The sequence below is a fragment of the Natator depressus genome, chromosome 6 (assembly GCF_965152275.1).
Source record: "Natator depressus isolate rNatDep1 chromosome 6, rNatDep2.hap1, whole genome shotgun sequence".
Classification (NCBI taxonomy): domain Eukaryota; kingdom Metazoa; phylum Chordata; order Testudines; family Cheloniidae; genus Natator; species Natator depressus.
Window position 1 is genome coordinate 37,391,326 of NC_134239.1, and position 14,981 is coordinate 37,406,306.

The 14,981-nt window shown below is 40.5% G+C and overlaps 1 protein-coding gene across 3 annotated transcripts in view; it reads left to right on the forward strand.

Annotated features, from left to right (window-relative positions):
* The window catches only part of PARVA (parvin alpha), a 90,482-nt gene extending 76,819 nt beyond the window's left edge, over positions 1–13,663 (forward strand). For all 3 annotated transcript variants that reach the window (XM_074955075.1, XM_074955076.1, XM_074955077.1), the window contains 2 exons: positions 475–547; positions 7,624–13,663. In XM_074955075.1, coding sequence (XP_074811176.1) covers positions 475–547; positions 7,624–7,700 — 150 coding nt within the window. In that variant the 3' untranslated portion in view covers positions 7,701–13,663. The remainder of the gene's footprint in view (positions 1–474; positions 548–7,623) is intronic.
* Positions 13,664–14,981: the final 1,318 nt, after the last annotated feature.

The window sequence follows — 14,981 nt, forward strand, 5'->3', positions numbered from 1 at the left end:
CACATAGTTTAAAGATATGAAGGCATATTCCCTTCTCTGCACAATATACAATTTTAAGACCAAACACTGCCCTTAGTCTTCACACACAATCTCTATTGACATCCAAGAAATTCAGCTATATATTTGGGTCAAGGAAAGTACCTGGACTATATAGTGTTCAATTTTTTACTATTTTATTTTTGTTAATTTTTAAGGAATTTACCAAGCTAACTTGTCTCTCAATGGACAGTTGAGCCCAAATCCTATTCTGATCAGGACAATCCCATTTGCAAATATTTGGATTTCTGACCAAAAAATACTTTGAGTAATGATTAGTTCCCTGGTTTCTATGGACCCGATCCTCTGATGTAAGGAGCCTTGACACCTTACACCAGTTGAGGATTTGGCTTTGTAGCCTTAAACGCAGCCTATGCTGACCACGTACACTGGGCAGGAAATAATGTACAATAATGAATGTGTTCATTATATTACCAGGTCATTAATGTGTCCTTTTCATTTGAGCTAATGCAAGATGGAGGGTTGGAAAAACCAAAACCGAGGCCAGAAGGTATCGTACTTTATTTATTATTAATCTTTTTATCAGTTGAAGGATGAAATCCTATCCTGTGCTGTGGTGTTGCAGTAGGGTGGGATGAGGGTACAAGGAACCTCTTAATCCACAAAAGTAGATAGGCAAGTCCGTCTGTAGTGCTCAGGCAATCTGTGGTTAGGGTATGTGCCTAGCTGTCTTTCAATCAGCAGCAAGTGCTACATGGGGTGCATGCTGATCCTCAGAGGACCAGCATAGTCATTTCAGCATGTGTTCCTCAGCCCCTCCTTGACAATTTCTGCCCTTGCCAGTAAAAGTGCTTCTGCAAAGGACACAATGGGTGATAATTCTGCTCTGGCCGTGGCAAGACTTACCCATCATGAACACCTGTACTGAACAGATGATGATATTGTAATAAAAAATGATTTGTGAATTGTATTGCCCACACATCTGGATAACCCTACTCCCTCCCATTCCGCCTTTGCCCACTAAACCCTCCAAAATGTGCAACATAATTCACAATGGTTGTGTTTGAAGACTTATTCATTGTGGTAGGAAAAGACAAATATCAAATATTCATTGAGTTGCCTTTGAACACAGTAGCCAATTGTGAAAATTCAAAATATTTTGCACTTATCTGATCCAATGTTCCCTTGTCTTCATGAGATGACTTTTTATACTGGTGAATTTTCAGACTTGCATCTTATGTATTTCTGCTGCGAAATTTATAGGCAAGAGTTTGAGACTTGGGGGAAAAACTGAGCCCCACTGAAGACTGTGAGAGTTTCCCCATTGATTTTAGTAGAACCAGAATTTCACCCTTGCACTCTCATATGAAAGACATGGGTTTAAGTCTCACTCTCAAGGCTGGATTGAGGCAATCCAGAACCTGAGGCACCCCATGATATGATATGGAGTGCCTCTGTGGCACCACTCCTGGAGCCCCGCCTCAGCCCTGGTTCCATCTCCCAGTTTGAGTAGTGGTGGCAGGGACTTCCTCTCCCTTCTCAGAGAAACAGGGACAGCAACTTGGGCCCCTCTTATCCTCTCAGGAGTGGCAGCCCCTTTCTCCCCCCTCCCATCCCCCACTCCTTATATACACACATGCTTCCCTTGGGAGAGCAAGGGTCCCTCAAAAAGGCAGGAATGGCAGCAGGGCCCTGCCCCAGTATTTACACTCAGGCTGTTGGGGTATCTGTTTGCTGGGCTCACTGCACTCTGCTGCCACACATGCAGTCCTTTTCTGGGTGGTGTTGGCTGGACATTTCCAGCACAGTATGGTGTGGAAGTAACACCCCATAGAAATGAATGGGACAGTTCAGACTTTTCACACCTATCATTGCAGGTTGTCTGCAGACGAAGGCTGACATCACTGGATCATCTATGCTGTGGTCACCTTTTCAACTATTTCTTTGCCGTGATAACAGCTAGAGGCTTAGTTCTAGTCTACACTAAAAAATTTGGTCAACCCAGCTACATCACTCAGGGGTGTGAAAAATGCACACCCCTGACTACCCTAGTTAAGCCAGTCTAACTCCCACTGTAGACAGTGTTAGGTTTACAGAAGAAATCTTCCATTAACCTAGCTACCATCTCTCAGGGAAGTGGATTGCCTACGCTGATGGTGGAAACCCTCCTGTTGGCATAGGTACTGTCTACCCTGAAGTGCTACAGTGGACCAGCTTCAGTTGTGCTGCAGTAGCATTTCAAGTGTAGACAAGCCCTTACTTTAGAAAACAAACAAACAAAAAAGCTGAAATGCTGACATAATCATAGGAGCTGGGGTTGCAGGCACAGACCTTTAGTGCCTATGCCTTAATCTGGCAATATAGATCCTAGTTTTTCACTTCTTGTGATGGCTGGGACTATTGTGTGCAGGCCTGCTTTAGCTAAATTGATGGTGACTATATCACAAGGCCTTATGTTTGGGCAATCAAAGTAAGGTGGTGGAAATAGTGAAATCTAGGGTTTCAAGTAAAACAGAGAGTAGCCGTGATCTCCCACTCCTTGTGGAGGTTTAAAATTCTTATGGCATTTTAATTTTTCAGGTATTTATTGCTCTAGGGGACAGCTAATTTTCCAGTATAAATCAAGCCATCGGGACATTTCAGTATATATATGCCATTTCTTGTGCAATTATTGAAATGCTTAATATGAAACTTCCTGCCCAATGTGAATGGAAAAATGCATCTGTTTTATGTGTTGTTGCATTGGGCACAATGCCCGTGCCTAAAATTTCCAGAGAGCAAAAAAGCATTGGAAAAGATCTTACTATAAATGTGTATACTAAATAGTCTTAAAATTCCTACACAGCTTCTATGAAATTTCTGATGAAATAAATACTGCAGAATATGAAAAAACATATGTCAAAAAAATAGTGAATATGGTAAATAAATTGGCATATCTGCATGGTATTTACTTTTTCAGGGTCAACAATTTATTTTTGTTATTTGCAATATATACAATGAAAGGGCTTTAAAAGTCCTGCCACCTTAATTTTATCTTTTACAACTACTTTGTCTTCAAGAGACATCTACAGATATAATGCTAAATATCATCAGCCAACATTTTCAGACAGAGAAGCCTAAAGTTAGACTCTGAAGTCCATGTTTAGGTGCCTAAGAATGGGATTTTCAAAAGCACCTAAATGATTTAGGAGCACAACTTGCATTGAAGTGAATATGGACTGAAGAGCCTAAATTTAGGTTCCCAGTTTTGGCCATCATTGTTTTCTTTACTAGTCATTATGATTTTCTTTCCAAAATGGCCCCAACTTGCATACAGCAGAAGTGATTCCATAAACTCTGTTCATCAGTCCTTAATGAAAGCCTTGATCTTGCAAGTTCTTGCATGGTGCAAGGCTGTTGGTGCTGGGTTACAGCACAAATTCAGGCAGACACTTGGTGTCGGTGTAATTTAAAACAGTGAACATAAACACAATTAAATTGTGGTCTCCAGAATGCAGCCAGCTTTTCAGGCCATCCAACTCTAATATTTAAGGGGCAGAAGATAGACTCCATGGCTGATAGTCCAGATCCTGGGTGGACTTCCATCAGTTCTGCTAGGACTCATAGGAATCTTTGCACTCAGCCTGTGTCCCCTCATCCTTGACTGAGTGAAGAAGAATTTTCAAGCATTGTCGAGTGCAAACTCCTTCTGGGTGACACTCCATTTTAGAGGCCAGCCACGGAAATGAGCTATTATGAGAAGAATCTGATAAAATTATGTTTCTATACAAATGTAATAGGGTTCTATAGAAAATGAATAGAATTCAGTATTATGGAATTGAATAGAAATGATTAATCTTTCTAGAGGATTTTTTTTTAACCATCCTGTACTCCTCGGGGAATTCTGCACCTCTGTGCATGTGCAGAATTCATGTCCCCCACAGTTTTCTTTGCTTTCCCACAGAAAAATGACTTTTTAAAAGGGGAGCAAAGGGAAGCTGCAAGAGCAGTCAAGCACCACTCTCTAGCAGAGCAAGTACATCATTTCACACACCTGGAGCAGCTGGTGGAGAGGCAAATCACCGTGGGGCTAGGGACGCTGAGCCAGTGGCTCCTAACCTGAGCCGGGATCAGCTGCTAGTCCTGGCTGGGCTGGAGGCAAGAGAGGACAGGACTTCCTCTTCCCCTGCAAGGAGTGTCTGGGGCTGCAGCAGACTCACCCCCAGAAACCTCCACCAGCTGCAGGATGCTCAGGATCCTCCCCTTCTTCCTGCCCCCATTGCTCCTCAACTGTGGTGGGAGGGGTCACTGTACCGGGAGCCGCTCCCCCATCCACCCTATCCCCCGTGCATCCAGACCTCCCATACCCAGACACCCCTGCCAAGCCTCACCGTGTACATCCAGAACTCCTCTAGCCCTCCATACCTGAACCCCACCCCACTGAACCTGAACCCCTGCATCTGGAGACCCCCCTGCCTCCAGATCCCCATCACTGCACCCAGACCACCCTCCACTGAGCTCCCTCCACTCAAATCCCCACCCTGATGCCCCACCCCCTGCACCACCCTGAGCCCCTGCATGCAGACCGCCATGCTACTGACCCCCAATTAGCTGCACCCAGACTCCCACCCCACCAAGCTCCACTCTGCAGCACCCAGACCTCTCTGCTGAGTCCCAACCACTTTCAGCTGGAAGCCCCTGCAGAGTCCCATTGTCCCTGCACCTGGAACCCCTCCACCCCCAATGAACCTCTGTGCATCCAGATCCCCCCACACGTAGACCCCCCCACTGAGCTGCCTGCACCCAGATTGTCCCACACGGAATCCTCTCACATCTGGAGGATCTGGATCCACATCTGGGGGATCCACATCTGGATCCCCCAACACTGAGACCCTCCACACCTGGATCCTGACTGGTTGAGCCTGCCTGCTCCACATCTGGTGTGCCTGGTGCAGAAGGGTAGGGCCCCAGGGCGTTTCTGGGGCAGACCAAGGCCTTGTGCTGCATCAGGGTAGGGTGCAGCCTCACCGCTGAGTCCGTGTTCCGGGGGTGGGAGGTCTGCAGGATGATCTCCCACCTTCGTGCAGCCAGTGGCCTGTGCTCCCCACTGCCCTGTTGGAGCCTCTGCATTTATTTATTGACAAATAAAACTTGCAGAATTTTAAAATATTGTGCGCAGCATTTTTAAATTTTTGGCGCAGAATGCTCTCGGGAGTAATCCTGTAGAATTCTATAGAGATGATGAAATTTTCAGATACATTTTATGGGGTGGTTTGAAAATATTTGTGCAAAGTTTTCCATTAAATTCTGTAGGACTCCTCTATAAGGGAATAAAGGGGGGTCATGTGACTCCAAGATTCCCAGCTCCAGGCTTGATGGGGGAACCTCCCCTTTTTAGAGGTAGTAAGGCAGACCATAACTGTAGCAACCTGAGCTGTGTGGAAGAAATGCCCTTCCCTCGATTCCCAGCAGCTTTGGGACTTTTTACGTTTTATAGCCTTGCCTATGAGCTCCTGGAACCTGTCTGTGTCTTCCAAGGGCCACAAAGTGAAGGGGTCTGGGGATTCATTAATTCCATTAGGTGGCATAGTCCCTTCATGAAATGCAGGAGGCTCCATAATTACTCAACTCTGGAAATGAAGCTTTTTTCATATGGCTTCTGCAGCTGGCTTGCCATGTAGCCATGTCCACAGCCCCCTACAGCTTGCATAGCTCGGAAAACCATGCATGGGTTTGGCTGGAGTGGACCATTAGAGTACAGTAACTCCTCACTTAACGTTGTAGTTCCTGAAAAATGCGACTTTAAGCAAAACAATGTTAAACTAATCCAATTTCCCCATAAGAATTAATGTAAATAGTGGGGGGGTTAGGTTCCACGGAAATTTTTTTCACCAGACAAAAGACTATATTTTATTTATATATATATATATACACACACACACACACACACACACACACACACACACACACACAGTATAAGTTTCAAACAAACAATTTAATACTGGTACACAGTGATGATGATTGTGAACCTTGGTTGAGGTGGTGAAGTCGGGGGTGCGATATTTCCCAGGGAATGCCTTACTGCTAAATGATGAACTAGCACTCAGCTGAGCCCTCAAGGGTTAACCCATTGTTGTTAATGTAGCCTCTCTACAAGGCAGCACGAATGGTGGGAGGGGAGACAGCATGGCAGACAGAGACACACACTGTGTGTGTGAGAGAGAGATGCGCATTGCCCCTTTAAGTACGCTGACCCTACTCTAAGTACATTGACTTTTTAGGTAGATCAGCAAGTTGAGACAGCAGCTGCTGCCGAGCTCCGTCCTGAGCCCTGTCGTGTTCCCCCCTCCCACCCGCTCTGTGGGGATGGGGTAAGCGGGGTGTAGGAGTAGCACATGGCAGTGGGGGGAGGGACAGCTGAACTGCCGGCAATTGATAGCCTGCTGGGCGGCGGCTGCGCAGGGAATTTAAGAGAACGGGGAGCTGATAGGGGGCTGCCACCCACCCTGGTTCCAAGCCCCCACCAGCTAGCTGCAACAGGCTGCTCTTCCTGCAAGCAGTGGACAAAGCAGGCGGCTGCCAAACGTTAGAAGGGAGCATTTTGCAACTTTAAACGAGCATGTTCCCTAATTGATCAACAACGAAACAACGTTAACCGGGACGACTTTAAGTGAGGAGTTACTGTACAGACGTTTCTTGTGTAATCTTCAGAATCACATAAAAGACTGCAATATAAGTACTAGAATGCCAATATTATTTTGATAATTGCATAATTTGCTAGGACTGCCTGCGTGCTTTGAAGATGACTTGTTTACACAGACCAGAGCAGTGATTCAGGTCATTTAATTTGATATATATTCTGTCGCAATAACATTGACTTTCTCAACAACCTCTCTTGGAAACAGAGTGGACATTCATTAGCCCTCTTGTTTCGCAAAGGTGGGGTTTTTTTAAAACTTAGATATATATCGTTTGAGGCCCCGATTCAGCCATCTACTTGACCATGTTCCTAACTTTTTAAGCACTGGGGACATGGGATCTTCAGCATCAACTTTCAGAGGCATTTGTACACCGAACTCCCAAGGTGCTTTAGAAAAATCTCACCTTAAGAACATCCAGGTGCTTTAATTTCCTTGCTAAATAGAAACCTAACAGAATACGTTTTATTCAGTATGGACTCAATCCTGCAGCCCCCCCATATCTGAAGAGTCCCACTGGAGGATCAGACCCTGCTTGTCAATTTAAAAAAAACTGCTTCCAGATTTGTACCTTCAATTTTTCACCCACAATCAAACGTGGGTGCAATTTGGTAGGTATAAATAATCATGGGTGCTAATTTTTTGCATGTAGACATCTGACTAGCTGACAGTATTTGCAAATCAGGAAGTTGTGTGTTCTGTATTCATCTGCACCTCCAATTAATTGTGGCTGCAAAATTGATGGCTGGGTTGATGGCTTGGTCAAAAATTGTCCTTATATTTGTCCAGGTTCTATGCCCGTGCTTCCTACGTTTGTGGTTGTGTATTTGGGGAAGAGACTGAGGAGAGTAGAATGTACTTGCATGTAAGAAGGATAGGCATTTTTTCTGGGTGCTTCCTGGCTGTCATGAAAAGAGCTGATTTTACCTTTTTTCCCTCCTTTTTCTAGATATTGTAAATTGTGACTTGAAGTCCACACTGAGAGTCCTGTACAATTTGTTTACCAAATACCGGAATGTGGAGTGAGGAATTTATTTGGGACAGATGAACGGCTGTTAACAAAGCAACCCACCACAACAAACAATTATATGCTTCACGGTCATTCCTTTGCATGTGTATTTTTTAAAGGAACTGAATCATTTCTCAGAAGTTTTTTGAACTGATTATTCTTGCTACACTTATTATACCATATGCTTAAAATTAGGGCTATGTTAAACCGAGTGAAATGATTAAGTAAAAAGTCTGAAGGACGATAACTAGGCACCTTTTGGGGAAATCCATCTCTGATTAATATTTCTCTACTCTGTTTTAAAATATTCAGAACAACAAGCAATAGACTTGATAGCTTTAATTAGACTGGACTTTGGAACAAATTGTAGGAGGTTATCTTCAGTTGTGTATTAAATATTAATTTGAAAAAAAACCCAGTTATTTTTCTAATCTGAGAGAGGACAATATTTTCTATCCATAATAAGATGGATGCATCAGGGGCTCCTGCTAACTTACTAAATGTGTATGGAAGGATAAGTAGGATGTGATGGTTCACACTGGAGCTAAGAAGAAGAGATCTGTAAAAGGCACTAAATCCGGTTACTTTTTTTGCTGTTGTATAAATCAAGGCTTGAATTTTTCTGGGTTCTGACTGATACTTACTCCTTCAGACTCGTAATGATGTGATGATCTGATTTAAATGTACATTGTCGATCAATCAGAACAGCACTCTTTAAAGCTTGTCTGCTTGATGTTGTGCAATGAAAAGACCTTTACTGCAAAGTACAAAATTCAGTACAGCGTCAAAACCTTATAAAAAAGCCTCTTCATAAGTATAGGATCTGTCCTACAAGGACACCCAGGGATAGTAGAAACTGAAGTAAAGGAAGTTTTTTACTTCAAATGAACAGTTTAGAAAAATATAATTGGTATAAATTATGCAGGATGTTGGAAGGGCACAAGGAATTAATAATTAAAGCCTACATTAAAAAAAAAAGTGGATTCCCAATTAAAGACCTTAAAGGAGCCTGATTTTCAGAAAGTGGGTGCTCAATACTTACTGAAAATCAGACCTCTTTAGGGTGCTTCAAGTTAGGCACCCAAAAATGGACGCACACAAGATCACTATCACTTTTGAAAAATTAGGCCAAAAGCCATGTAGTGTAAGAGTAGTTATTGAGTGTTTGAGCATACACATTTTAATAAAAGTGGTAAAGAATAATCAAGAAAAGTAAAGTTTGTAGTGTGTCATACTGTAATATGTAATATTTGTAAAACTATTAGATGGGATAGCACTTAAATACCGTAGCCTAAATAATACAGGATAAACAACTTTTTTTTTTACACTGATGTTTTTTTACTTTATTTTAGAAAGAAATTATATAAATTTAATAGAAAGTAAAATAGTGCCTGTTTTTCTCTATAGTCTGTTTTATACATTGAGCTGCAGGCCTAGTGTGTTGCTACTTTAGATTTATTACATAAAGGGAGGCAGTGTCTGTCCCCTTGGTTAGTTCATGATTGACTTGTTTTGTTGTACAATGTACATCACGCAAAAGTATGATTGTTATTTTCCGGAAACAGTCCTCCACCCTTCACATTCTAATGCATTGTTTGGCATTAACTCAGACTTGCTGAGGTTGTTACAATACAAGAGTCTGTGGAAGTTTTAGATGAACAAGAATTATTTTCAGAGTAGCAGCCGTGTTAGTCTGTATTCGCAAAAAGAACAGGAGTACTTGTGGCACCTTAGAGACTAACCAATTTATTTGAGCATCAACTTTCGTGAGCTACAGCTCACTTCATCGGATGCATTCAGAATTATTTTGCCACGTATGAGCTGTGATGATTTTACATTTTCAGTTGTAAGACACACAGGAGACATGGGGCCTGCTTCTCCTCTCGCACCTCTATCAGGCCTCAATTGGATAGGCATAGGTGTCCATGCTAGTAGATCACATTGCATGAGTCTAAATCAGGAACAGTGCCATTGAAACCAGTGGTTACCATGGAGAGTAGTAAATTAATCATTATTTAGAGTTTTAAAATCAAGATTTAGATGTCTTTCTAAGAGAGATGCTCCAACTCAGCCACAAGTTATCGGGCTCAATAGTGTTCAGTTACACAGTTGGAAAGAAAAAAAAAATTCTTTTAGGGACGGAGTTACCGGGTAAAATTTTGGCCTGTATTATGCTGCAGGTCAGACTAGATGGCCATAGTGGTCCCTTCTGGCCTCAAACTCTATGAATTACACCAGTGTAAAATTAGTGTAGGTGAAAGGAGAACCATGCCTGTGGTCTCTTGAATCAGTTTATCTGAAGGAATGCAATGCTGGTAAGAATTATTCATAACAGGCTTATGTTACTCATTATCTAAAGCGCGAAATATTTGATTTTGCAGTTTTTGCTTATTTGTTTTTCAGTGCAGTCATTAGTGTTAAATCAAGCAATGATGTTCTTCCATGGATACTAAGTGATAAATAATAAGCTGATATTAACTTTGGTTGAGGTGCTTATTGAGATTCATTACTCTTAGAGGTAAATATTGACTGAGGCAAAGATAACGTCAATATTTAATTCAAGGAACAATAAACCAGGATGTTCACTGAACCAAGTATTCAATATCTGTATTGTTACTTACTTTCTGAATGTCCAGAGACTATCTCGATATCCCTGCATTTTAGTAATGGTTTTCAAATGCATGGCAGCTTTTCCTTTTAAATGGAGTTTCTAAAGGGCTTATGAAGTTAGAGGTTTAGAAAAGAAAAATTATTTTCTTTTTTTTTAAGAAGCAAATAATTGGACTTTTTGCTCCCAGTCAGAAAGCTCTAATTTGTATATGTTATCTGATTAGTTGATGTCATTCTGGATCTCAGTATTATTGACCTTTTGAGGAGATAAACAATAGGAACTCATTCTGCGGTGGGTTTTTTTGAAAGCCAGTCACGAGCCAGAAGTGTTCTCCTGTACATACCCGTAGTTACAGTATGTTTTAATACGTTGCCAGGAAGTTGCGGATTTCCCTCCTTTGGTTATTTGGCATGTGTGTTCTCCATCTATAAGTCTATATGCTAGTAACTGCTAGAATGCCATGGCTCAGTTCTTTAACAACTCTGTAAAAATTTTGTTTTTACAGATTTTATTCAGCTGGAAAAGCATGGCACTCTCACACACATTGAACATATTATATGAGCAAAGCATATATTTTTAACTTCCTTTGTTTTCAGGAGAGCGCTTTTTTAGCGACAACAGTTGCACAGAAGAAAAATTACAAACAGCAAAACTAGTTGTTTCCTGCATTTGTGCATTCATCCTAATTCTTATTATGGGTTGCTCTGCTAATGATGTAATTGGCAAATTTTTTGTGTCAGTAAATTCCATCTAAAATAAATCAATGGACAGAATTGTGACATACTTACAGTACAGTAATTGTTGGACACTTGAGACTATAAAATCTCATACTGTTTTTCAAAACAAAATTTAAACTTTTATATGAACATCCATTTTATAGGAAGAATTTTTGTAAACTAAAATCTTGTATAACTATCTGAGAACACAATTATTATAAACGTAGAACAGTATAATAATTTACACACACACACACATATACACACACATATACACACATTACAGGCCAGTGGATCACTGCTTATATTTCTGATTATATAGATTTAAATAGCTTATAAAATGAATATGAAATCTAATCTATAGATATCTAATATTTATTGCTTTTAATATAGAAAAAATAGAATACTGTAGTCAGTTTTCTCTTTATCAAGTATTATTTGGCCTGCACCTTCCTTTTGTGAAGCTAATTGGGTCAAATTTTGCTCTCGGTTACAGTGCAGTTACTCTTGATTTACAGCAGTGTAACTGAACTTGAATTTGTCCCATTGGCTTAGAGGTGATTTAAGTTTTAGGACAATTATGGCTTTATTTATAATTCTTGTAAATACTTAAATATTTCCACATCAATGGTAGCAATTTGAAAGGACAATGTTTTAAGATTACATTGAAATTCAGTGAGCCCAATCTAGCAAAATAGTCTCTGGCTTTCTGTGACATGAAGGCCCACAGGTTTCTAGGACCACAGAAGGCTGAGAGAATATTGATATGCCATGAGGGATCAGAAAAGAAAGAAAGAAAAATCTTTACCATGGGTGTTAACAAATGCCAAGAGAGCAGAGAGTGCTCTGCTTCCCAATTCTTAATTCATCTATCTCCCATCACAGCCCTGCAGTGGTGCTGTGTGGGTCTTCCCCATCCCCATAATGACCTTTGGGTTGTTTGTAGCGGGGAGCCCTCTGCAATAGGCAGAGTCCTGGTGGATCCTCCCCTCCCCAGTTACCGTTTGTCTGACAATGAGAAAGGGCAAGTGTCTAGGCCAAGTAGTCTCTACTTCTCAGAAGGAGACCTCCAAAATGGAGTTGTCACCCACTGAGGTTCTAAGATCTTGAGGCGATGGCACCTCCAAATTTTTTTTCCATCTGACTGACATTCAGTCATCCAGAGAAGAATGAGCCTGTGAAAGGATGTCAGGGGAATTGCTGAGTGAATTCGCCTGTTTCCCGAATATCATATCCATAGGGCTGGGTTGCTGTATATTGCAAATGGGCTGGTGGAGTCATGGACTGTCCAGGAAAAGGGGTGCTCCCAGAATGCCTAATCCTCAGCATTCCTTAGTGGCTAGGTTCTTCTCTCTCAAGAGAGAGCAGCAGCCTGTGCATCTGCATAGCTCAGGAAAGCTCATGGAACTTCTGTGGACCAGCAACTGCTGGATACGGCCCTAACATTCTAAGTAAAATCTACTTATGTTTACTCTTTGGAACAAATTCTCTGCTGGTGTATCTCCACTGAAGTCATTGGAGTTGTACCAGCAGAGCATTGGTCCCTTCTGTTTTACAGCAGGGTCTCAAGATAGGGTTTGGGTATTTGTTATGTTCACATAAGCTGTATTAATTAAGACAAATGATGCTTGATCAGTGTGACTGACTTTTGCATTGTCTATTGATTTTGCAGGGGACATGTTTTTAAATTCATATTTCAGATTCACTTAGCAGATACTACTCCAAGCCACTAATGTTGTGAAACTGAATGGCTTTAAAAAGTGATGGGTTTTATTTCATTAGGCAGAAATATGTATGAATATTAGATAGAGTACATATTAGCTTTAGACCTTTTTTATTTGTTTATTTTTGTTATTCCCTTGATCTCCTCTCATAATGTTGTCTTCACTCAAAGCCTCTGAATGTGCTGAACATCCCAGAGTAGAATAGTGCCTTGAATAATACTTGTAGACTTCTCTTCAGCATTACCTAGTGGTCTTTTATCATCTTATCGTGAGAACTATTGTTGCATTTTTCTAAAGTTAATGCAGTCACAGATTAAATGTTTCATACAAAGTGAAAATTAGGTTAGAATAAGATTTTTAAAAAATGTGTTCACATGCAAAATAGTCTATTGTAAGTAGATATTGGAGCCAAAATAATAAATATATGAGAATCACAAACGTTCTACTTTCTAAAGCCCTCTGATCATTTAACATTTGTGAGGGCTAAATTCTTTGAATCTGAGTCTAAATCTGTGCTTGTTTGCCCTGACTCTATTAGCTAAAAACAACTTTGTCATATTCTATCTGTCTGCCGTCTAATAGTTTTAATAATTCTATGCTTTCCGGTATTATTAGTCCCATTTCATTGTTTGGTTATAAAATTCAAGATCGCAATAGTTAAATGTTAAATAGTTAAATGTGCAACACGCGCGCAAAAAAAGTTGCACTTCTTGCTTCATAAAATATATATCTAATTGTATTGGTTTATAAAAATTAACCCACATGCCTTCAACTGCAGATTTAATGGCTTTTGTAAACATGTATTTTATGTACTCTGTAAATAAGAGAGACACTACATTACCAATATTTCTTGTGCTTCTTCTGAAAGATATGTTAAGAAACACAATAAAAATCACACCTGAAAATCAAAATTGCATGTTACTGTCTGTGATAAAGATGATTTATGTAGCAAAAAGTAGCAAGGTTATGTGGTTGTATATTTCTGGAACTCCAAGCCCTCTGCGTGCATTTCCCCCACTCCCAATTATCTCATTGCGGGTGTGCTTGGTGTTTATTATTATTGTCTGTGAAGGCTGGTGACAGCTGAAAATGGGTTGACAAAACAGACATGTAAACATATATGCTTGAGCCTATTAGCAGCAGCGGGTACAGAAAAGGTTGTACCTGACTCAAAATAGTGTAGGCAAAGCACACCCTGCCTGTCCTGGTTATTGTTGGCATATTAGACACTTTCACAGTGAAGTATTATATCATATTATGTGAAATATTTCAGTTGTGTTATTCAATCATGTGTCAGTAAGGTATGTAACCTATTGCAATTAAAGCTTTCCAGTACATAAAGTAACTGGAGTTGGTTAATGCAGTGTTGTTGTAGCTGGATTGGTCCCAGGATATTAGCCAGACAAGGTGGGTGAGGTAATATCTTTTATTGGCCCAACTTCTGGTGGTGAGTGAGACAAGCTTTTGAGCTTACACAGAGCTCTTCTTCAGCATTGTTAAGAAATCTTTGGGGACCTCATTTTTGTCATGAAACTTTGTTGTGATACTTATATATACACAGTAGTTTTAATGCAGCATTGCTTATCGCTTGCATGCTGTTATATTAAATTGCTTTCTCAGTAAAGTAGGTCATTTTAATGCTAACACATCTGTACCACTGTCAAGCAATTAAACTGTATCTGAATTGCATGACTTAGAAGTGTTTGTGAAAGGACTGCCGGACTGTGGTTTTAGCCACAAGGGTGAAATACAGAGTGATATTAACAAAATCAGAAATCTGTATCCTCTTTTTCTGAAGTCTTTGCAAAGAAACTGGTGGTGGGAAAGACTTATAAAGTCACTTATTCCGTCCACCGGTCAGTACAGGATTGGTCCCTCCATTCTATTTACAAACCAATGTTAAAGGAATTGAACAATGGGCTTCTACTACCTCCCTTATGAGACTATGCCACATTCTAACAGACCTCAGGTTAGAAATGTCCTGATATTCAGTCTAATTTTTACCTGATTCAATTGATTTCATACTAAATACCTGATGTCTTCTATCTTTGATACTTGCACCATTCAAATTTGGTGAAAATTAGTACTACACTATTGGGTGCTATCACAATTTTTTAAAAAAAATATATACTATTTTATTACATGTTGAGACTCAGAAGTTTTCAGCTGTCACTAATAAACACAATTCACTGCTCAGAACTTCTGATGCTTAGAATAACTAACTGCACGGATTATAGTCATTTTGTT